The sequence below is a fragment of the Melozone crissalis genome, unplaced genomic scaffold, assembly GCF_028551555.1.
Source record: "Melozone crissalis strain CALT ecotype California unplaced genomic scaffold, PUWL_Pcris_2 ptg000018l_1, whole genome shotgun sequence".
Lineage (NCBI taxonomy): Eukaryota > Metazoa > Chordata > Aves > Passeriformes > Passerellidae > Melozone > Melozone crissalis.
In genome coordinates, this window is record NW_026535796.1 from 17,773,946 (window position 1) to 17,799,656 (window position 25,711).

The 25,711-nt window shown below is 37.8% G+C and overlaps 1 protein-coding gene across 1 annotated transcript in view; it reads left to right on the forward strand.

Moving 5' to 3' along the window:
- The window catches only part of MYBPC3 (myosin binding protein C3), a 59,082-nt gene that overhangs the window by 17,236 nt on the left and 16,135 nt on the right, over nt 1-25,711 (forward strand). Inside the window, exons 8-25 of the mRNA XM_054275567.1 lie at nt 454-510; nt 1,144-1,146; nt 5,268-5,291; nt 6,038-6,204; nt 6,978-7,110; nt 7,344-7,346; nt 7,748-7,872; nt 8,455-8,560; nt 12,513-12,679; nt 13,045-13,210; nt 14,118-14,224; nt 14,531-14,560; nt 14,722-14,858; nt 16,354-16,431; nt 17,503-17,662; nt 19,669-19,773; nt 22,870-23,058; nt 25,068-25,202. Of these exons, the coding sequence (XP_054131542.1) occupies nt 454-510; nt 1,144-1,146; nt 5,268-5,291; nt 6,038-6,204; nt 6,978-7,110; nt 7,344-7,346; nt 7,748-7,872; nt 8,455-8,560; nt 12,513-12,679; nt 13,045-13,210; nt 14,118-14,224; nt 14,531-14,560; nt 14,722-14,858; nt 16,354-16,431; nt 17,503-17,662; nt 19,669-19,773; nt 22,870-23,058; nt 25,068-25,202 (1,892 nt within the window). The remainder of the gene's footprint in view (nt 1-453; nt 511-1,143; nt 1,147-5,267; nt 5,292-6,037; nt 6,205-6,977; nt 7,111-7,343; nt 7,347-7,747; nt 7,873-8,454; nt 8,561-12,512; nt 12,680-13,044; nt 13,211-14,117; nt 14,225-14,530; nt 14,561-14,721; nt 14,859-16,353; nt 16,432-17,502; nt 17,663-19,668; nt 19,774-22,869; nt 23,059-25,067; nt 25,203-25,711) is intronic.

Below are 25,711 nucleotides of genomic sequence, written 5' to 3' on the forward strand. Positions count from 1 at the left end.
TCAAGAAAAAATTACAGCTGGGATAATGCTAAGGATAAAACCAATGATTTTAGGTTGTGAGGCATTCCACACAAAGCTTGATTAAATACTGCCCCAACTGTAAACAACATCCACACTCCTGAAAGACAGAGGAAAGAGGGAAGCTTCTGCAACACCTCTGTGAGAATGAATATATTCCAAATCAATATGATGACCAAATTAATACCCTGTACAACTTCATGCACAATTGGCGCAGAAAAAATACAATTTCATTACATTTCTTTTTAAACCTAATGCAAATTAATATGAACACAGAGCCTACTTAAGTCACTTTCCATGTCAATGCACATTCTAATTAATTATAAACCCATCTACTACTCCTCTACAAAAATATGCCATCTATATTATGATATAGTCTCACAAGCTATTCTCATTTCCTTCTGAAACTAATTATGGCTTTCTATTACTGTACAGTACTGAAGGACATGATGATGGGGCAGAGTTTAATTTCAGCTCCCTACTGAAAAAAAGGTGAGTAAAAAAATCCATAGACTTAGAGAAATAAGGCTTCTGTTGAACAACTCGGAAACACCAGAACTGGAATAAGTGAAAGTTTCACAAACTCAGAATCCTTGTCATTTTCCTAAAGCAGCTCTAAATGGAAAAAGCATGACAGGTAATTATGGCTACTTCCTGAAATACACAGCATTTGCTGCTAGGTTTATACAGGAGAGAAAAAAAAAAAAAAAAAAAGGAAAAAAAATCTTTCCCAAGATAGAAAAGGCCTGGACTCAGGTAATTACATGTTTCCAGCAGCTCTTTTCATGGGGGAATGGGGGGATTAAAAATACCAATTTATAATGCTGCCTTATTAAGAACCAAGATTTTTTATTAGATAGCTAAATGTAACTATTACACTGTTCAACTATTATTATCTATTATATAGATATTCTTTGTTGCATAAATATGACAAATATGTTTTACTCTTCCAGTTGTAATTTGTATTTCTTTCTGTTAGTTTTACTTTCACTTTTTTTTGCTGTAATTTCTTCTCTAATTCCCATCTTTCCTTGATGTCTCTATTTTCATAACCTGTTTACTTATGCTCTTCTCTTTTTACCAAACTCTTAATCTGAATGTTTTGGATTCCACTGTTGCCAACAGAGAGTAAGATTTCTATTTAATTGTATTATAAATGCATGGGTCAGACTGAATATAAGAACCATTTGGTTTGAAATAATGCATGCATCTTTGTCTTCTTTATGTGTAGAACTTGACAAAAATTGCATAGCATGAAAGAAAATTATTGACTGCTAATTTCTGAGACAGAAATTATTTTAAACAGTTTTAAGGTTAAAATTAAGACAATTTCATACAATCAATGTATTTCTCTGAATGTCATTTGGCTTTTACCATCACTTTCTTTCATGCAACCAGTTCTAAAATTTCCTTGAATTTCTAAATTTTCTCAGTAACCTGCTGCTTTGTATTCCTGTTTTCACAGTATTTAGAATCAGAAAAATCATTCACATGATATTGTTGCCTATCAAATAGGTGATGAAGTTTTGCTTGCCTCTTTCTGTTCACTGACCACTCACTCTGTCTTTCCAGCACCTGAAACTACTATAAAAACTGTCACTTAGATTCATGTTTTGCAAGTCTAAACTTTCTTACTCTAAGTTTTCACAATCAGCTCCTTGGATGAGTGTTGTTGTGAATCTGTGTTCAGTCTCTGCTCAGGCAGTGGTTTCACCATTTATAAAAAGTGTTTTATCCTCACAAAGAGTACAGGATTGTGCTGACACATGAAGTAACTTCCTACAGAAGGCAATAAAGCCACAATAGGCTCAGGCTAACTCACCCAAACTTCAGTGGGGCCAACAAGGCCACATGCTGCACAAAGCCCTGTGTTACACCCCATGCAGGGCATCTGTCTATAGATGAACCCTGGTTTTGCAGTAACACCAAAAGCAGAACACTTCAGGGGGACAGACAGATCAGACAGAAAAGACACCTATCAAACTTTCTATAGCTGACATTGATAACTAAGTTTCTTGTTCCAGCATGAACACAAATTGTTGTAAACACACTCTGGTTTCCATAGAAGATGTAAGGCATAAAGCAATTGCTTATCTTCTTTATAAAATTTTAAATAAATGAAAACCAGCATGAAAATATTTGCATAATTTCATACAGGATCTCCAGCTGGAATGAGGTGCTGGGTAGTAAAAGCCCCTCTCCTCATGCCTTTCCCTTTTGCTCTCATTATTAGTTTTGAGCAATAGTCAAACTCAAAACAGCAGTAACAATCCTCAGTATTTACAGAAATGTTAAATTTATTGATTTAACTATTCATTATTTGTGAGGCTAGAAATGTAATTTATTAAAAGAAGCTTATAAATTTCTCTGCATTTTAGCAGTGTTTCTGCCATTTCTTGACTTAAAAAATCTCTGCCTAGTGAATTTAAGAACATCAATTCACTGCTCCTAGTTGGTTTTCACAGCCACTTCAGAAGTAATTTGTGGACTCTTCAGTCTTTGCACACCCCAGGCTGAAGACCATTTATATTAATGAGAACAGATAGGCATAAAATCTCATAATGGAATGAAATAATTCCTCATTGAAATAGAACAGGAAAAGGGATCTCATGCTGGGGAACTCTCAGGAGCTTTGCAGATTCAAACAGAATCGAGAATTATTCTTTTACCATTTCTGCTTTCTTACACCATTTTACCAGTGTCTCTCAATCCACAGGTAATGATCATTCTATAATAAATAGCTTCACTATAATGAAGAGCTTCATTTAACACTGTATCTCCTATCACTGTAATTTAATTAACTGGTGTTGACATACAGATGTCATGGGCCAAGGAGAGGTCATTGGGAAGAGGAAGGGAACAGTTGTCACAGGACTATTAAATGGGATAGTGAGCAGAGACCTTGAAGGAGGTGACAGCTGACAGGGTCCAATCAGTTGACAGTAACTGGATAGGAAGGAACCATTTCTGGGATGTACAAAACTATTTTTAACCCCTCCACATATGTTTAAAACATATCAGCTGCATATTCCATTTACAGCAGGTTCACTGAGCTGCATCTTGATGCCCCCAAGTGCATAGCTAACCTATGAGGTGATCCCTGTATATAAGGATCCCCAGCACCAGGGAGGGGAGCAGAGGAGGGGGAGAAACCTCATGAGTCCAAGTGCTCTCTTACTTTTCACACACTGCTTAGTTCCTGCTCGTAGTGGAGGAGTACAGCTTCTCTGGGCAAACTCGGTGTCTTTCTGGGATCAAAGGGAATATTTTAACAAATGCAAAATAGTGAAAAGGAGTGCTGCAATGGGGAAAACTTTGCCCAAAGGCAAACATTTTTTTCTTTTCATTTTCAGAACTCATTTAAACAGGAATTACACACTCTAGCTTTTAGTCCCATTTTGCATGAAACACAAAAGCCTTTTCTTTTAATTAAAAAAAAAAAAAAGTACTTCCTAGGGAGAGACTATATTATTTCTTATGTTCAACTTCTTATATTGCATACGCCAGAACCGTATTGCAAGATAAAACAATGGGATGACACTCAGTAATGGAAAAGCTAAAGCAAAAACTAGGGAACTCTTCTCAATAGTGAGATATTAGACTCCTTTGGAACTCCTTTGAAATTGGAAGATTTTTCTCATTATGTACTTAAAAATAACTCTCAGAAAGCATTTTTGAAATCTCCATGAATAGTCCTACCTGCAAATTTTCAGATATAGAGTGTGTATATACAGACAAGCCTATAAGTAGGGAGATAGAGAAACAACCAACGTTTATATAATATCTTTAGGAAGATTAAAATATTTGATCTCTTAAGTCTTTCTTATTTCCTATGATTTTATATTTTTTAAGATACAATTTCTCCACAGAACTTTAACTGTATTGGTACAAAAATTAAATACATATTAGAAATATTATATGCCCTTAGTTTTATATAGTACTCAATATTTAGTACATATATATATATATATATATATATATATATATATATATATATATTTACATGTATTTACACATACTTGAAAACCACTCCTTGACATGATCAGGGCAACAAGACCAAGAACTGCAGATGGAAAAAAATCTTGATCTACGTGGCAAATCAGTTCAGTTTTCCTGTCTCCTGCTAAGCAAAACTAAAAACTATTTGTAGCAACTTCAAACTAAATGCTAGGTATATAGAAGAGTAAAATTTGGTAAAATTTATTGGTGACCTTGCTGCAGTGTTATAGCAAAGCAATTATCCAGTGTGCTGCTCTTATCACAGGCACTCCAAACTTGAGCTCCTCCTATCAGTTCACTGAGTGCTGGTGAGGGCTTCAGGCTTAGCAAGTGCTAAACTACTTTGAAGATATGAGATACTGCCTGCCATATTTCAGCTCAGTCTCACTGAGCTGAAATCCCCTTCTCTTGCTGAGTTTCTGTTCAAGAGCTACAAGGTGTTGGAAATTCCATGGTTGGATTGCAGCACTTTAATAAACACAGTGTTCCTATTGCAAGCAGGCATTTTTTTTGCAATAAAAGCAGTACCAGAAATGTTTGGTTATATCTGCTGTCTGAACTGACTACAGCAATATTTGTTAAGTAGCAATATTTCTCACAGACTAACTGGACTGCTATTTTCCTGCAAAAAATAGAAATACACCCAATAACATTCCACTTTTCTCTCTTATGCATCATCTGTTGCCTAACTTGTCTTCTTGATGGCGTTTACCTCTGAACATGACTTTATTATAAGGGTGTGTTCTGCTGCACCAGAATCTGCTTGGTGCAGGTGATAGTTAGAAACAAGTTACAGGAAATTCTTTCTTCTAAGAATTTTTTAATTTAAACTTTTTTTTAAAATGTTACTTCTTCTATAATTTCTCTATTTACCAAAATGCAAACTATGACAGGCAAAAATGCCATGATGGCAGGGCGAAGCAGAGTTATTTGTTTCCCTGGAAGGTGATCAGCCATAAGTAGGAATAAACAGAAGTGCTTGCACTTCGCAGATAAATCCCACAGTGGACCTGTACGTGCAAAGTGTGGGAGCAAGTTTGATTTCAGTATGGATCAACATTTTCCTCAAGCCCATTTCAGAGCATTTGCATGAATTCCTCCATCTCCCTGCTACTGAAGCACAGGCATGCTCTGCTAAGGGTGAAGATGAGGTTCATGGCTCTTTTGTACTAACACATGATGCCCTTTTCTTGCCCACTGGGATGCTGCGTGTTTTCCCACCCGGTTCTTGGCGTCCTTCTGGAGCACAGCAGCTTCCTGCGCCCTTCCAACCGGTAAGGTCATGCCAACCTCTTTTTCTATTTATGATCTTCAAACAAAGATATGATGGCAGATAAAAAACAACACCTCTCCCAAAACCAGACAGCCAAATTTTCCCCTAGTTTTACTAAACCAAGCATTCATTCTTTCATAATCACTAGTTCTTTGGCTAAAATATAAAATAAGCAGTTCACTGTAAAGCAGTTCACTTGTTTGCCACTACTCACCAGTCTCTTTATGTTTTATACATTACTACAGACAACAATTTTCTTCACAACAGATGATAATCATCTTAATAACCTGTGATTCTTTTTAGTAAAGATGAAAATTGTCCTGAGTAGAAAAGGATATGCCACTTACAAACATAAACCAAGTGCCTTCTTTCTAAGATGTTACCAGCATATCATTCAACTCCTTGCTTTGCCACGTTCCATGTTTTGTCCATTGACCATGACAAGAAAATAAGCTTTCTTATGTTTCCATTACCAATCATTGAAGGAAGTTAAAATGTATTCATTTTGGTTGTTAGAAATAAACCCTTCAGGATAGAATTCAATTTTAATCCCTATATATAAAAATAAAATTAAAATGAGGCACCAGTTTTATTTCATTATTTTACATAATAATATAGTAAAAAGTTAGACTGTTAATTATTTTTTTAAGAAATGGCTTCATCAAGACAATATGTAGCTGCCAACCCTACAGATTTCTTTAAATACTCTTAATAGTAGCACTCAGAAACTCTAATCCCTTTCTGCAGAGGTGAAGGAAAATCTGAATCACAATCTGATGTTGATGTCTGGGATATCCTGAGGAAAGCTCCTCCTACGGAATATGAGAAAATTGCTTTCCAGTATGGTATCACAGATTTGCGTGGGATGCTGAAACGCCTCAAACGCATAAAGAAGGAAGAGAAAAAAAGCACAGGTTGGTGAGATGCTTTTCTTCCAAATATAGTGTTCATATCTTCTTTACAGCAGCAAGATACAAGACCATGAGAAATAGTAATTTCCTGTCCCAGTTATTACCCAGTGTTTACACATGAAATACTGATTACCAAAGATTGCAGCTATGTCCAACATCCTGAGGTACCTTGCTCTGAAACCCTGGACATAATAAACACCCTCACTTCACCACTTCCACAAGATTGGCCCCTAATATGTCCCTGAACATAAAACAACATCCCCTACTTGCTCTCCACCCCAGTTAGTCAGTATGTCAGGCAACAGTGATATATTTGAACAATTTCATTTTCATAGGTATGATACCTTTGAAATTCTTGAACCTTTCCTGTCAAGTATTAATTGCCTAATTGTAACTGACTTCTTAAAAAGTCTGAAACAGAGAAGGCAAACAGCCTTCATTCATCAGTACTGAGAAGACCAAGTATAATTTTCCCATATGAACAGATGTAACTAGGATATGTTGAAGTACATATTCACATCTTATTTAGAATATTCTACTTTGCTTATTTTGGTTTGTAACACATGCCTGTCATCCTACATTAAGGAAAAACAGTACAGGATGAAGAACAGACAGAAAGGGTAAAAATTCAAACAGGGATGCAGAAATTGGGGAACGTTTAAGATTATGGTAAACAACATGAAAGGGAATAAAGATTTGTTTCATGACCCAGAATGAAAAAAACACAAGCACAAAAATGATAAGGGTTTTTTTTTTTTAATCATTCTTTATCATAGCATTCCTCAAGAAACTGGATCCAGCTTACCAAGTAGACAAGGGGCAAAAGATTAAATTAATGGTTGAAGTTGCCAATCCAGATGCTGATGTGAAATGGCTGAAGAATGGACAGGAGATCCAAGTGAGTGGCAGGTAAATTAGAAATATGAGAAATCCAAAATGGAATGAGCTACAGCTTGGACAAAGTGAAAAATCTAGCTTTTCTTAGAAAGAAAGGAATAAACAGGGAGAAATAGGGGCTGAGAAAGACTCTATGTAGTGCTATGGCTCCGGGGCAGTGTGCTGTTGCCATAACTTTTTCTTTTTTCTTCCCTCTGCTCTATATATCTACATGTGGGACTGGATGCCCTCATCTACCAACTTAGCAAGTAAGTCCTGAGATTATATTCTGCTCTTGATGGGTACAAATGTACATTCTCCTGATCTGGGATATACCTCAGTGTAACTTGTATGTAAAACAAATTTCCAGTGATTTTGTGCTGAAGCCGTTTTTAATGGCAGTCATGCTAGATCTTAGGACAGCATCCAAAATCATTCACAGGATCACATCTCACACTTGAAGGAAGATTCCCCACAATTTCCTATGCTAGTTTTTCAAACACTGCTGCTGTTCACTGCACCAGGACAGGCCTGTTGGGCTTCAGTCCTTACAAATCTTGCCACTGATATCAGAAAAAGAGGAGGAATCTTTTTCTTCCAGGCAGGAGAAAACAGTGTCTGGGTCTAGAAGGGCTTTTCTCTGATAATTACATTTAGGTTCTCTTTTCAGATATATTTTTGAGGCTGTTGGGAATAAGAGAATACTGACCATAAACCACTGCTCCCTGGCTGACGATGCAGCATATGAATGTGTGGTAGGGGATGAGAAGAGCTTCACAGAATTATTTGTAAAAGGTGAGCAATGGTAGCAAAAGGAAAGAGATCTCCTTATACATTTAGCATTGAATTACTGTCATCTTCTCTACTCACAGATTTATCTTACAGGAAAGGAAATTCTCAAACATATTAACAAATTCCGAGATCTATTGAAGTAGGTATTTTTCTTACAGTTAAATTGAGGAAAATTTTGCCTAAGAGCAACCAAGAAAGCAGAACAGCGATAGTTATCATTAATTCTCATTTACCTCTCAACAACGGCGCTAGAAACTTACTTTAAAAATTTGATTCTGCTGAAAACAAACATCTGCCCAAGCTCTACAAGTGGACCAAATAGTACAGAAAAGTAATGCCTCCTGTTTAGAAATTTACAATATAGATGAAAACTATTTAATTCTATATTTTTATTCCAATTCAAGAAAAATGTCATTTGGAAACTCAGATAAGGTGGTCTGGCATAGTAAATGTTAAGTTCTAAGACAGAGATCATCACCATTTATTTGTCCACGGATTCTTCCTGTGGAGTAGAGAATGGTGAAATCTACCTCTGGTCTCCACTATTTCAGAATACTGTTTTAATAAAATTCTCTTTATTTTCAGAACCTCCAATCCTGATCACTCACCCACTGGAGGACCAGATGGTGATGGTTGGAGAGAGAGTGGAATTTGAGTGTGAAGTGTCTGAGGAAGGAGCTACTGTGAAATGGTAAGGGAAAAGAAGAGAAAAACAAAGCAAAGCAAAGCAAACCAAACCAACATGAAACACCTTCCTCCATGGAACATACCAGGAGGTGTGGAATAAGAAGGGAAAACACATCCTACATAATTGTTTTCATCAAAAGATTGTCCATCCTCCTATATGTCAAATATGGAGGAGGAACTGAGAAGCAAAACTATGACACAAAACCCCAGATCAAGTATACATATTTTATAGTGTCTCTAGAATTTCTTGCTCAGTGTTTACACTTCAGTAATGCCTAAGTATTGCCCAGACTAATCAGATCCATACTGTGGTGACTGATGTACTTTTTGAAATCTTCTCAACTGCAGTGAGGCATTTGGGTTTCTAAAGTATTTTTTCTTAGGTAAAAAAGAAGTGTCTCTTGAGACACAGAGGGAACACATCTGCTGTGGTGATCCTGCAAAGCTGGTTGTTATGCTTCTGCAGCAAGACAGATTAAGATGACAAACACTTAGACCATGGATCCTGTTTTCTTGGGCACTCCAGCTGAGCAGAATCTGGAAGGCGCATGCTGCTTGGGCAGGCATGACAAGCAGGGCTCATATTCTCACTTCATTTCTCTACCAGCTGAAATTCCCTTGTGCTTGTTAACAGCTTCAGACACATGGTTATCAAGCATTCCCACAATGCCCATTACATTCCTGGAAAGTGCCAACTAATGATCTGCTGCCCCAAAGGAAGGAACTGAGAATTTAAATGGAGTCCAAGAGCTAGCACAGGGTGTGCATTACACTATTAAAGACACAAGCACAGGGACACGGATTCTATTATTCAGGAACTGACTGCAGATGCCTGGTCACAAGAGATGGGGACAACCAGATCTGTCCCTCCCAGAACACAGTGCAGCTGCCACACTTTGATCCTGTGCCTTTGAACAACTCCCCTACATCTCACAGAGCTGTTATCTGTGGGATGGGCATTTGATGTGACAAGGGCAAACCAGCAGCTGTCTCAGTCTGAAATGCAGCAAGTGGTCAGAGAAACTCATCAAATCATTGCAATGGAAAACTGAGCAGTTAGACATTCACACTGTATCTTACTGGTTTTGTTATGTGAGACTCTGTCAACAAAATCTCTTTGGCAACAAAAGGGAACATTTTGGACCACAGAGAGAAATGTCCAGGGAAAACCTGAAACACAGGTTTTTAAAAACAGTGTGGAGAAAGAGTTCCAGTTTTATGGCTCATTAGGGAATGATCAACAGTTTAAGCCAAGTAACAGGCACTAACTCAGAGCACCTGTTATAGTTCTTAAGTCTTCAAATCCGGGATATAAAACCACAAGCGCATGAACAAAGGCAATTATGTGACTTGCACAAGACAGAAATAAGGCTGAGGCACAGCCATCAGACTAAGGCTTGGAGAATTCATCATGTAGGTGTCTTCAGAGCAATCAGAAAAGAATGTTCTCTTGATCACCAAGGAAGCTTTCACAAATTACATCTCATGCATTAGCATGGAACAGGTTTTTTCTAAACTTCAGATGTCTTGGAAATAAGATAATACTTGAAGAAAAAGATATTATAAAATACATAGTTTTGATCTAATTTTTCCATCTCTGAATGCTGGATGTACCATCTTATCAGCTCCAAATCAAAAGAAACCATGGTAATATATATTTATAGCAATAAATCTGTGTGTCCCAATTATCACCTACATCAGTGATATCTCAGAAGACATTAAGCAATTAATCCTCAGAATGTAAACAGGAAATAGGAATGCATTTCCAGACAAAGAGGAATTGAGTGGTGAAGTTGAGAACAGATATTTGACCTTGCAGATGTTCTGGACTTGGAAAGACAAAACCACAGCTGACCTACCTATTACTGCACTAGTTCTGCTTCAAATGTGAGGCTGGGCCACTGACCTGTGGTGTTCTGTAAACCAGCATTTCTATGACTCTATATAATGCTTCACTTACACTTTAATAGCAGCAGATTCTTCTATTTTATAGTTCCAATTGCCAAAGGAAGGCCTGTAATATTACCTTAAAGAGGTTTTCTGCTTTTCACAGCAGCAGAGTATTATTTTAAGCTAAATGCTCTCTGGAGTTCTGTTTCAAGCTTTACAATCTCTATTTGTCACTATACCCCTCTGCAAACTCTCTACTCATCCACAGGATCAGCCATGTGCCAGTCAGTAAAGCAAACACAAGTTAAAGAGAGTATTCTCCTCCTAGGGATTTAAGACACTAATCATTACAAAAAGCCTATTTTCATTATTTAGTCAAGATTTGAAGAGAACTTTTTTTACCAATGGGTGAATAGAACATTCAGATATTTTTCATGAGCACCGTATCAAAATAGACCATGGAAAAAAAAATTAAAAGTTCAGCTCCAAAAGTCTAGGCACAGTGTGTGTACTTGGCTTTGCATTTAGTGACAGCAGCATGCTCAGCTTCGGGATTAAAGTCCATTCTCAGCAATTCAGCAAAGGTTTCTGTAAAGCATTGTAGCACTTGTTCCAGAACTAATTTGCATGAATCACAACAGCCCTAAGAGATCATCTTACACGTTGTCTCAGACTCTTGTCTGAAGAGTAATGAAGAGGAAAGAAAAGGAAACATTATCCTGACAATAATACCAAGTGCTGTGTTTCAAGTAGTTGTTAAAGGCATCCTCTGCTTCCTCCCTTACTAGCACCGCTGTGTGACCTGGAAGGGAGGCCAGTCCTCCTCTAAACCAGCTCTGAGTTCCAGTGAGCTCTGCTCTAACAAACAGTCATGTACAGAGTACCTGTAGGTATTCTGAAATGCAGTTGCATCAGGAACATCTAAGTCACAAGTTGTAGGATCTTTGTTTCTGCTTAAAGTTTTGATCTTGTGATTTACATTAGCAGACTCTGATAGAGGTAAAAGGTTTTCTTGCATATATCTACTTAGAAATTAGAGCTATAGTATTTTAATGAGTCCCAAGTAGCATTTCAATTTGCTGTTCTGTAAGCTGAATAGTCACTGAGTCACTGGTCACAAATAAGTCACAAATAAGGGAAATAACAAAAAAGTAGAAAGAATATTTTTACTCTATTAAAATCACACATATTTTCTATTTGGTTTTCCATGTGACTAGCTATCAAAGAGAAAGCCTTTTTCTTTTACAAACTGGAGCAGTACTCAAGTAACAAATAGAAATATATTCAAGTAATAACAAAAAATGTAATGCTGCAAAATTAGTAAATTGAACAAATTACAAGTATTTGCTGTTTATGTTATTTAGGATTAGGAACAGGAAACCCTTGAAACACCTTATGTATTTTTGTATGACCTTGATTAAACAGCGCGAGTCCTCCCTGTGCATTTCCCTTCATGATGACTGGAAATTACAATAATTAAATTTCCTCCTGGGCTAGATGGTGAAGCTTAATTTAGTAAAGTCTTAAGTATACTGTGGCATCCTTGAATGGAAAGAGCTACAAAATCCAAAATACACATTCATTTGAATCCATCCTAAAATTTTCTCCTTTTGCTGATGCCCACAAATCATGGATTTAGAACAATTATATTTCACATCAGGAAAATTAAGAGTTTTAAGTAATATCCCATCAAGTCCCATTTAATTTATGGCCATTTTTAAGACAGTAAATTTCCTGCTGGTGAAGTGTGTTTTCAACCTTTTATCTCCTACAGCATTTAACATATTTTCATATTTATCTGTAGCATATAAATAGAAAAAATCAAGTAATTACTTGTGGTGAATTCTCTTGAACCAAAAGTCAAATACCTGTGGGAAGATTAATGGTCAAGATAGAGGCATTCTGGTTGCACTGACATTTGTGCAACAATCCCCTTTCTTGCCAGCTTGAAATGCTACAAAGATTGGATTCACCTTGTGTCTTCTAATCCCTAGTAACATCAAGCTGATCCTTACTCTCCTCTTTCAACCATAGCAAAAATGACTCAACACTATTTGGTATTTCAGGGAAAAGGATGGAATTGAACTGACACGAGAAGAAACATTTAAATACCGATTCAAGAAAGATGGAAAAAAGCAGTATCTCATTATTAATGAGTCTACCAAGGAGGACAGTGGACACTACACTGTGAAGACCAATGGTGGGGCATCAGTCGCTGAACTGATTGTGCAAGGTAGGCACAAGGAATGTCCCAGAACCAGAGAAGCTGAAAAATGAGAATAGGCTGAAGGTAACCTTCTCCAGATAGTGCAGAATGGTAGCATAATCCCCCTGACAGGGAAAAAGGAGATGCAATAAGGGGCATAGAGTTTGATAATAAAGGCTTTGAGGAGAACTCAGACCTGTGTGCCGGATATAGCAGATAGTCTGATAACAACAGGTGCTTAGCTATCAGTCCTGTTAAAGCCCTGCAGGCTGTCTATTTCCCTTCATATTGCTTGCTCAGCCCTTGCCTTTTCTAGTCAGTAAATCCACATCATCTACTTACAGAGCTATTCTGATTTTTGATGTGTGTATCGATTATTCTCACAATATCAGAGAAAAAGCTGGAAGTTTATCAGAGCATTGCAGACCTGACAGTGAAGGCACGTGACCAGGCAGTCTTCAAGTGTGAAGTTTCAGATGAAAACGTGAAAGGAATCTGGCTGAAAAACGGAAAGGAGGTGATCCCAGACGAAAGGATAAAGATCTCCCATATTGGCAGGTCAGTCTTGTTCCAGAAAGCAGATACAGGCTTGGGATTTGCAGTGCCATCCATAAGAATTGTTATTTCAGGGGTTAAGAATATAAAGAGAGATTTTGTCTTGGCTCCAGCTAACAGGTAAAAAGTTTAGAAGCTTTTCATATGCAACCAACATTTAGTGACAGACTTGATTTGGCAAGTCTGCAGTCTTTCTGAGTTGGTGCATTTTCTATATATGACTTCAGCAGTGCATCAGCAAAAGTAAATCTTAGTTTTCATTAGTATTACATGGTGTTTTGGTATGCAAAACACATTGTTGAGAACTTTAAATCTAACAGTAGTGTTAAGATAGTACATGTGAGTAAACCCTACAGAAAAATTAGCATTCATATTAACATATACAGTTTGTAATTCTGCACTCAAGTTTCCTAGCAGTCTAGCTACTAATGGAAATGGAGACCAAGAAGATTCAGCATTAAATATCAGGTGAAGTCTTTCCTGGTACTCTTTTCTGTATTCTGTTTTGAACTTAAAATAATACAGGGATGGAAAATCACTTTTCAGTTTGTTTAGTCAGAGTTACTGTTTCACAATTGGATCAAATGAAACCAGTCAGCAGCGTTACAACTGCCCTTGTAATGGCAAAGGACTGGACTAGAGCAAGGAAAATGCTACGTCTTTTCAAACTATCTACCTTGGCAAAAAAAAATCCTTTCATAGACAATGTACTGGCTTTAATAGGATTGGATTTAATACTGAAAGCAGAGCAGACTACAGCCCTGGTGGTTGTTGCCTTGTGTCATGGCATGGGAAGAAGAAATAATAATTTCTGTTAGTATCCTAGGCCTGCACCTTCTCTCTCGAGATAGCCCTGTTTCTCCTGGGGAGGCAAGGGAAGGGAGTGCAATGTATTTGTTCATGTTTCCAGAATCCATAAGCTAACTATTGAGGATGTAACACCAGAGGACGAGGCTGATTATTCCTTCATTCCTCAAGGATTTGCTTATAACCTTTCTGCCAAGCTTCAGTTTTTGGGTAAGTTATTTTAGAACATGTAATGGGAATTCCACAGGGATAAAATGGTTATACCAGGCAAGAGAATGCCAATCTCTTTTCTGATACCTCAACGTAGACACATTGCTTTTCCCTGTTATTTTGCATTACCATTATCACATGGGTTTACAGAACTTGTTTTTTAATTTATTGTATAAATCTGCTGATTAATATGCATTATGAAGTTTCAATCAGTTTTTAAATTACTTTGTTTGTGCAGATGCTATGTAAATTCTGTTTTCTGATCTATTTCTTCTTCCCTGTCTCCTCTTTTCTTTCCCCCCTCAGAGGTCAAGATAGATTTTGTACCAAGAGAAGGTAAGAACAGCAGTCATTATTTATATGCAAGAAAGAATGTTTTCAATAGCAAAGTAAGCAGAATTTTTTTTATTTAATGCATGAATATTCTTTTTTTTTTTTCATTTTCCATTCAGATTACTCAAACTATATTTAAAACTTATCTTCTCTATCTTCACTAGAACCCCCGAAAATCCACCTTGACTGTCTGGGCCAATCCCCTGACACTATTGTCGTGGTGGCTGGGAACAAACTGAGGTTGGATGTTCCTGTATCAGGAGATCCAACGCCCACTGTCATCTGGCAGAAAGTGAACAAGGTAATGTGCAACCTGACACAGCGTCTGAGGCAAGTCACAGTTACAAATTTATTTTTCCTTCTCAAATATTACTTTGGTTTATGGTTACTTACAAGTATTTTCATATTACTTTCAATTTTATGTTTTTAAACTTCAAGAGAAAAAAACCTAAATACATGAACTGCAGCTGCTTGGGACATAGCTGGCTTTGTGATTCATCCTGAACTGTTCCTTTTTATGAACTGTTCCCCGTTTTTTTAGTCCAAAAGAAGAAGCTGACTATATACGAGGAGACATATGTAGATGCAGATAGAAGGATACCAGACATATTTATTCTCTTCCTACCTCAGAGAAAAATAAATAAATTATGAGTCATCCCCATCACCTTCACCTGATAGAACGAACATTTTCTGGAGGTGGCAGCTTCTTTTTTTACTCTTTATCAACGATCCTACCATTTGTGAAGTAAATGTCATCTTAGCAGACTAGTGGCAAAAAACTGAATTTCATATAATAAAAATAGAGGAACTTTGCTATTTATCTTATCAAAGTGATTACAAAACATCAGAGAAAGAATTTAGAAGCTAGACTTAAAATGTTAAGTGAGCTTCCTTTCTGGGTATCTCAAAATATCCCCACCCCTCACCATCTGTGGGCTCTTGAGCTATAACTAGCACAAAACAGAAATATTTTGCATAACATTCTACAGCATCATTACACATCCATATGTGTAGATACAGAAAAAACAATATTGCCAATTATGTTAATTCCCCTAATCTCCTATTTCTTCATTATTATGCTGCATTCTTGCTCAGGTTAGCATATCTAATAGCACTCAGAACTTTTTCCTTCAATGCAGAATTAGTATGGAAACAAATTTTTAAAAAGCCAAGAAATTGACTCTTCTATACAGGAGTTTCTGTGATAAAATGATGACTGAGTATCAGACAATCTTTGTACAGCATTACTTATGAGGTGGCAGGTCTCAATACATGAGGAAAAGCAGCCAGTCCTGATTGAAGGTTGTGTAAAATATATTTACTAATGAAATTCCAAACAAAGAGTAGCACAGCCTCAAAAGATGTTGTTCAACGAGTGTTACAGACCTGATTATTTCTGAGTGTCAAAATATTTACATCAATTTACTATCCCACTGTTACAGAAAGAAGTAATCCTTATTTTTGTACTTACACATATAGAGTAACTAGTACGAGAGCACACAGCCAGTTACAATAATACTGCAGGAATGTCATTCTTCTTCCTTTGCTAAGCAGCAATTCTGAGTTAGCTGACTTATCCTTCCCTTAATTCACTGCATCCTGATACCTTTTCTTCCATTTCTGCTTTTTACTTTGGTTTTGGAAGATTTCCTTCCCAGGTCTGCTTGCTGCCTAACTTTGCTTTTCTCCCACCTCCATATTCACCCCCCCCAACAGACTCTTGTCTGTCTTGCAGAAACAGCTTTACTGCTCTGCTCAGCCTTAGCTGACTTTCTGTCGTTTCTTTGCTTATCTAGAGAAACGACCTGCTTCGAAACAGTGATGATTCCATGACTCCCTCAGAAAATAGCAGTGATTTAAATACCGATAATAAGGTAAGTTCCTTATTATTTATGCAACCACACACAAATGTTCTTAGTTTTCCAGGTATAAGGTCATACTCAAAAGGAAATAACATTTAAGTCAGTAGATATTAAAAGTGAAACAGTACATCAGGCCCACTATCCTGCCTCACAGTGGTAATTAATTACCAGACCCCTACTGGGCTCAAGAGATCTGGTGAATAATTTAAGAGTAAGAAGCTGATTGAGAAAACCTTTCTAATCACCATCACATGGAGACTGGGTTACAGGGAATCAAAGCAGTTATTTGAAAACTCGTTTAGATTTATTTGTGGTGATTCTTTCCCCTCAGTAACCTGTAAGCTCCAATAATAACTAGAACAAAATCTTACACGACACATGGGAAGATGACAATGGGTCAAGAGAGTGGATGGACTATAAAGAAGTGAAACCGGACTCACTTTGCAGCAACTTTCATTTTTCACATAAATTATTTCTCTCTTGATAGAGTAAAAAATATTTTACATTTATTATACAGCAATAAACCATTCTCAGGGTTAGGATCCTGCTGCACTAATCAGTATTTGGGCATGGATTCTTTCTAGTGGTTCCTGCTCTAAATCTAAAGATACACAGGCACATAAGGAAAAAAGGAGAGCATTACACATGTACAACTCAATTGTGGCCATTGAGTGGCAGAAATCACACTGATGCCATTAACAGTTACAAGAACCTTGGTTTGATTTATACAGTAACCAACTGTTATCCATGAAACTCTTCACAGTGATGTTAGCAGCTGTCCCAAGTAGGAAGTTTTGGAAGTACCCAGTAACTTCTTTGAAAGATAACTGAGTTTGTGTTATTAGTGGTGAATCCCAACAACCTGCAGACTTCCAGATCCAATTTTCCCAAATGATATTTATATTAGCCAACCGGTCTATATTTTCTCTCTTCCACATACAAAAAGAACTTGAAACATTTTACAGCTTTTCAATAATTATTGCAATATTCAATGATTTTTAGTTTTTCACCACCTTACAGACTCATCAGGCTGTCCCTGGCACAATTTGCAATGATTTTATCTGTCCTTTTCACTGCCCACAGCTCCTGTTTGAATCTGAAGGCAGAGTCCGTGTGGAGATGCATGAAGACCATTGTGTCTTCATTATTGAAGGGGCAGAAAAAGAGGATGAGGGAGTTTACAGAGTTATACTTAAGAATCCAGTTGGAGAAGATAAGGCTGATATCACAGTCAAAGTTATTGGTAAGTGAAGGAAAGAAACAGCCAGAACATGAAAGAATCTTGAGTCTGCTAAAGCTCACCCTTCTCAAAAAGTCTAAAATCTCTCTGATACAAGTTCTGACTTTAGCTTTAACAAAATTGGAAAGGATCATAAAGAGAGGAACATTATCATCCATAAATTCACCAGAAGTGTTTTTTCAGAGGTGAAAAGAGAAGAACTCCCAGTAGTAATCCATGTATTCCCAGTTCCAGGTGATTCTATCATTTTATGGATGACATTTCATTCTGAAGTACATGCTTCATGCTTGTCAGAAATAAGAAAACTTTTAGTAATTTTGTCGTGGGTTATGTTTTTAAGCAGAGATTACTTCATTCTATAAGCAGTAAATGGTTAATGGAATAAAGAAACATGATATATCTGATAGAACAGATTGACAGACTCTTCAGTGAGTCACAAAAGACCTGGGAGGGATATGATTTTGAGTCAGTAAGTTTTATAAATTTTTCATAATATTTAATTTGCTGATACCCTGGCCCACATAACAAAAGAACAAGTTATAAGCAAATCAGAAATGATAAAAGAAAATTACTTTCACCTACGGTATTAAAATTTAGAATTGCTTGATAAATACTAAGTATTCTTCCATCTTTTATAAATATTAAATCAGGATATTTACTACGAATATCTCCAAAGTGACACAATATGTGAGACATGCAGTTGTATTTTATAAAATTTATTCTAGAGAAAATAGGAAACCCTGGAGCAAGTCTCATCTTACAGAACAGAATTACCTTACATTTTTGCAAAAATTTTATTATGTCTCGGAAGAAAAAGGGAGCTGAATAATCAATGCTATTTAAAGAAAATCAACCTAACAAAGAAGCATCAAAGAGCAGGATTCCCTTTAGACTAAGTTAACACAATGTGGTTGTACCTACTGCTGCTATCTGACAAAGCTGTATCACAGAATCAGATAATAAATTTGGATGAGAAAAAGATTTCTGACCTCATCAAGTCCAACCCCACCATGTCAACTGGATCAGGCACTGACTGTCACATCTAGTCCTTACATAAACACCTTCAGGAGTGGTGACTCCCTGGGTAGCCCATTCCAATATCTAACCACCCTTTCTGCGAAGAATTTCTCCCTATTGTCTAACCTAAACCTGTCCTGGTGCTGCTTAAACCCATGTCCTCTCATCCCAGCTCTGGTTGCCTGGGAGAAGAGGCCAAAACCCACCTGGCTACACCTTCCTTTCAGGGAGATGTAGAGAGTAATAAGGTCACTCTGAGCCTCTTTTTCTCCAGGCTAAACACCCCCAGCTCCCTCAGCTGCTCCTCATAGGACTGTGCTCCAGACCCTTCTCCAGCTCCACTGCCCTTCTCTGGATGTGCTCCAGCCCCTCTGTGTCCTTCCTGTAGTGAGGGGCCTAAAGCTGGGTACAGCTCTTCAGGTGTGGCCTCACCAGTGCTGAGTACAGAGGGACAATCACGGTCCTGGTCCTGCTGGCCTCACTGTTGCTGATCCAGGCCAGGATGCCATTGGCCTTCTTGGCCACCTGGGCACTGCTGGCTCACATTCAGCCACTGTTCACCAGCATCCCCAGGTCCTTTTCCACTGGACCACTTTCCAGCCACTCTTCCTGCAGCCTGTAGTTCAGGAGGAGGTTATTGTGGCCGAAGTGCAGCACCCAGCACTTGATGTTGTTGAACCTTACGCCATTGGCCTTGGCCTACAATCCAGCCTGTCCTGGACCCTCTGCAGAGCCCTCCTGCCCTCCAGAAAATTGACACTCAGACCCAACTTGGTGTCATCCATGAATTTGCTTATGATAGATTCAATACCCTCATCCAGATCATCACTCAAGATATTGAACAAGGATTGTGCCCAACACTGATTCCTGGGGGACACCATTACATCAATATCACACAGGAAAAAAAAAAAAAATTGGTAAAAATATTTAATTTACTTGCATAAAGAAATTGAAACAATAAAAACTCTCATTCATTCTCACCCTTTCTTCAGATGTTCCTGACCCTCCAGAAGCTCCCACAATCAGCAACATTGGAGAAGATTACTGCACTGTGCAGTGGCAACCCCCTAAATACGATGGTGGGCAACCAGTACTCGGTAAGAGTGCAAACACATGAAGTCCCCTGCAGCTTGGCACATATTCTTTGCTGCTCCTTTGAAATGGCCCAGAGGGATTCTCTGTTTAGAGACAAGGAAGGCTGACGCTCAGGCACTGAACCTTGAAACCGGCCCAGGGCCGGGCCTGCAATTTTGAGCAGAGAGTGCCCCCTGCCTGTGCGATTTGAGGCAGAGAAGTATTTCAGCAAACAAGTTACCAAAGCACGAAAAGGTGAGATGAAAAATAGCTAAAGCTAACAATCCTCATTCAAGGCTGAAATTATAAGTCAGTGTACAGGCCTTTGTGCTTACCTAGGAATATCCAAACAGATCTGTGGCCGCCTCAGTCATCAACTCCAGACATCTGTAATCTCAGGCACTTATGTAATACATGTTTTATAGCGGAAAACTGCTTCATAAATCTACTTCATATAAAACAATGGGTCATAAAACAGTTTCAGTCATTTTAGTGACCTTAAAACCTGCACTAAAAACTAGAATGCAAAGCTATCATGTGATGCAGGAAATCAGCAGGCACAATCAAGATTATCACTGATGCCATTTTGAGTTTTGCACCGAGCATGGTAAGTTTTAGACAGAAATCTCTGTGATCCTCAGAAGAAAAAGAAAATAGTGCAGGGTCTTGACCAATTTTAGGGAAAAAAACTCCTCTGGAGTCCATATCTAGCAATTTGCTTAATAAAGATCTCTGGAGCTTGAGTTTCTTTGAAAAAAATATACATTGAAAGCTATATGGACTCCCATGGGGATGGCAGAGCTAGAAATGTCTAAAATTCTTTTAATCCCCTGAATAGTATCTGGAAGAGGGGAGTTTGTATTTGCATTTGGATGTCTGGACTTCATTCATTTCCAAAAGGTCTGTCTCATTTAAATCAAATAATTTACCTGTGCAGGAATAAACAAGGAACTACTGGGCCAGTGCTTTGTGGTTTCATCTATTCTGACAGGAAGCAAGCAAGAAGTCAAAATATTACATGCAAAGACATTTACCAGTAGTTGTGTCATTACCACAGGCAACCCCCACCTCACTGACTAAATAGAGGCTATGATTTTGTTTTGTAAGGTTTTCAGGGCACATATTTTGAAAAATTCTTTGCTTTGTTTTCACTGTCAAAGGAAGGATTTTGTTGATGTTCCAGTAACAACCCTTCACACTACCTGAGGAGGTTCCTTCAGGTAGCACAGAGCTGCACTACTGCTAGAGCTCCAGTAAAACACTTGCAGCAGGGGGAGAGGAAAACTGAGATGCAGCACTAACCTTTCACACAGAGCTTTAAACAAGTCAGGAAGGCAGGGGAGAAAGGCATATTCATTCTCATCTGTCTTCATATTGTTACAGATGGCTTTGTAGGCAGTCAGATACAGTCTTTATTAGCTATATCCAACAGATATAAAAAAGAAATTCACACCCCATCTTCACCTTTCCTGGGATTTTGTGTGCTTTTTGTATTACTAAAACAGTATCTTTAACTCTCACGCATTTGGGAAAATAATCTGCTTTACCAAATGTCACCAATACAACCAGTATTATTTTACCTCCTTTCTGCCTGTTTTTTCTTTTAATTGCAAACCTCTTCATTTTGACACTTATGTGCTTAACACTGGTTATCTATAAAAGCAAAAAAAACCCCAGAAACTGAGTTGATGAAACTTCTCTCAGTTTCATAGACCCCACTGAAGAGAGAGAGAAAAACAGCAATGTGCCAAAGGAGCCATAGGTTCATCGCTTACATCATTTAACTCTGAAAGTTACTGAAAACAAGTATGCCAGGAGTACATCTTCATGCATTTAAAGTGATGATACAACCTGTCAGCTTAAAGATACTTCCACTGTTCTTTTCCCAGAACATTCTGTAGACTCCCATGCTCTTCTTGCATTTCAGCATTGACAGGAAAGGCTGCTGTGGTGTCTGTGCCTACAGCATGCCAGTAAATGAAATGCGCCTGTCATTCTCCTTATCCCTGGAGACACCTGAAGTGTGAATCATACTTCCCAGGTTTACCAAAGGAACCTCTCCAAGTTTGACCTTGGTGAGCTGCAGGGACAGAATCATTCTCCTGCATGGCTCAATTATAAGTCCTTGCTGTGGACTCACACTGCTGTAGCTGCCCCCTGTTACAGACATCTGTACAGACCTCTGCAGTCCATGGGTAGGAGCACATCCACAAAATACGCTCAGATACATGGCATGTGTACATCACTATTCTCTGATATTCATTCTGTAGTTAAAAGATTTCACAGCAAAGTTTGTTTGAAAGAAGCTTATGTGGATCCCTTTCAGTCACTCTTATCTGCAACACAGAGAAGCAGCAGAAATTAATATAGCTAAATGGAAAGAAACAGTTCAGTAGTCCTTGTAGCAGGTCAACTGGAAAATATCTGACATCTATGTTTCCAATGTGATGTACAACCATCCTCCATATTAAGCATCAGGAATCACAGATTCCATTCCCAATTTGGGGAAATGAGAAGTTTATCTTTTATACTGATAATCCAGCCTCACTTAGTCATTATGGAAAACAGCATGGTAGTGTTGGAAAGGCTATGGATGTTCTGGATAAGTGCTAAGACATGGATTCCAGGCATACAGATGACACCTTAAGCTGTACTGCAGATTTGGTCTGCAGTGCACCCGACTCTCTTTGTTCTCCGCTATCATACAGGCTCTCTTTCCTTCCCAAGGAAATCAGAGCCAGAAAAATGGTGAGTGGCAGTATCTCACTCACTGTAGGGCTGAAGCAACCTGAGATCTGCACTGTCTGGGAAGCATTCTGCATTTCCATCACTTTGCAAAGAATACAGAGATCTAGCATCAGTTCTTTGATAAAACATTAATTTAAAATAAAAGTAATTTTCAAACTGTTCATCCAATTAATTGTTTGTGGGGGATTTAGGCTGTTAGTCAAGGTTCGTGAATTGAAGCAGAATAAAAGAAATAAATTAATTTTTTAACTCCATGCCACATCTTAGACATTTCAAGGAAATTTCTCCTTCACTTAAAAGGATCTTCTTTTTTCCTGCATGTGAGATAACAATTTCCAGTTCTTTTACCACATAACAGCTGTCCTTTCCAGGCTATATTTTAGAGAGAAAGAAGAAGAAGAGCTATCGATGGATGAGGCTGAACTTTGACCTTTTAAAGGAGCTGACCTATGAGGCCAAGAGGATGATTGAAGGAGTGGTTTACGAGATGCGGATTTATGCTGTGAATTCCATTGGCATGTCCCGGCCCAGCCCTGCCTCACAACCCTTCATGCCAATTGGTGAGTTCTGATACTCCATGGTATTTCTAGGATAAAACCAAGACAGGACAATTCTGATCTCTTCTCTTCAACTGCTCTTACAGCTAAAAGAATGTGTCAGGAAAGAGGCTATCAGCCATCTCTATATTCTATATTTAATCAACATTCTCCTTTGTAATGTTCCTCTATCTCTCATTCCTCTTCCTGAAGAGCACAGAGGTTCCAGTTTCATGAAATTGCTGATGAAATTTTAGTTGTTATAATTAGAAGTGTGAGAGTCAAGCTGGATCTGAAAAAAGGAGGAGAACTAATTGACAGAGATTTCCCTGTCCCTCTCGGCTTCTCCCATTCCCTTATGGGTGCAAATATCACAGTATCCCGTCCAGTGCTCCCTTAATCCCAGCCCTCTCCACAGCTAAAAGGATAGATGATTAAGAAAATATTTGAGGAATGATTTTCTATAAATAATCCTTCCCAACACAGCAGTGCAGTGTCTCCTGCAGTCCCTGAGCAAGGAGCAAACTAAAGGAGTCCTCAGGAAGCCTGCCTGCTAAGACTTTTAGGGAGAAGACCCACAAAAGTACAAATAGCTGGAGATTAAAATGACTAGAGTTTCTAAATCTACAAATAACAGCGAAGGGGGGCAGCCTGCTGACGGAGATCATGTAAAAGCAGATGATGCAGTGAAGGAGTCAGAAGGGAAGGCTGAACTGCAAGAAGGGTCTCTTAATTCTGGATTTCAAACTCACAACGGCTGGTCTGCAACAAAAGAGGTCAAACAAGAACCATCAAGTGGAGCTACTGAAAAAAAAGGTCCAAAGTTTTCATGGGATAGGCAGAGTTTTACTTGATTAAGGATAAAGTTCACACTTACTTCTTCAGAGAAGAGGTTTGGGGTTTTGATCGTGTACTGTGTGGCTGTGTATGCTCCCAATTGCGTTTCCTCCTGTGTGCTGTCCTTGCTACCACATGAATACAAAAATTTTTGACAGTTACAGACATGAAATTAGGTGATATTTTTTGGTGGTGTTTTTTTTTTTTTTTAACAATAACTTTGGGAACTAAGACTGATTTCAGTTAGTTCCACAGTATGTGAACCTGTATTTAACTTACCTTGGTAAATCTATTATGCATATTCAGTTGATGTTCAGTTTATAATACAAAAATACACAGATTATGCCAAATAGAATCATTAATATGATTGCTCTTATGGTATGTATACTAAATTTTATGGTCCTGCACCCTAAATGTTATTTTGAAAAAGTTGTTTTCTGTTTGCTTTTTGATGTAAACTAATTCACAGTAACATTTATGTGTATTTTGGATCCTCTAGTAAGGGCTTTTCTTGATTATTTTAAATTAGTAGAAAATAGTCATGCAGCAGAGGACTGAATTTAGCTAGTGGTCTTTCTGAACTGTGGGTTTATAAAAAGCCATGACACACCTGTTCTGAAGAAATATTAAAAAGCTGTATCTAATCCAAAAATTTTTATCCCTAAAATATTTTTCTCAAGTATGTCTCTGTTACATATGCACAAATCAGAAGTAGTGTTTCTCAAAACATGCAGTCATAACTTTTGGTCATTTTCTTCACTGTATGAGTGAAGTGAAATTCAGCCACTGTCAGTTTGCTTCTTTGACCATGCAAATTTTGTCCAGTTACAGTCAGGGTGTAAGTACAGAATATAAAAGGTATATATTTTCATTTTTAAACATCTCTGCAGACTTATGATGACAATTTGACTCCCTTCTACAAGTCTTTGTTTTTCCAGTGGCTTTTTTCATAAGGGAGCATCTGTGAATAGGAACTACTATCTTGTTCCCCTTCTTATTATAGGAATCTTATGCTGTGTCTTTATTAAATGATGCAGTAGGTGTTACACTTTCCAACTGAGCTTCAGCTTCAGATTTATTTTATTAATATAGACAGTGGTACATAAATCAGTGGTTAATTACTCCTTGTATAGCCTTCGAATTCTCATAGATGTATTGCTATTTCTCAGAATCTACTTGTCTGTATTTCCTTACAGCTCCTCCAAGTGAACCAACCCACTTCACAGTGGAGGATGTTTCTGACAGCACTGTTTCCTTGAAGTGGAGGCCCCCTGAGCGGATTGGGGCTGGGGGATTAGATGGTTACATGGTGGAATACTGCAAAGATGGATGTAAGTAAGCATGACTACTAGGCAGCAGCAACAGAGCATTTAAAAATGCTACAATTGCAATAACTTCACCCCAATACACTACCAACAACCTAACCATGTCCAGCATGACCAAATTTTTACTCTAATCTGTGTCTACCATCCTTGCCAACCATCACCATACTAACTACGATGTGACCGTAAAACCATGGAAATCACATCCATAATGTCATCTTCACAATCATCATAAGCTTTAATAAACATTAGTAATACAAAATATCATTACTGTTCTATAGTCCCACCTATACTTGTGTATCATTCATGAATTGCATATTCCTTAAAACACATAAAATAACATGATTGTGACAACATCAGTCAAACTTTAAATTAACCATTACCTTACCTCATTTAATACCATTACTGGTAATAAAGAGTGTAACAGCACCATATCTACAAAATTCAGTGTTCTGTGATGCTACAACATAATGCTTATGTCACCAGTCTGAGAACAAATTTATAGTCACTTCAATATT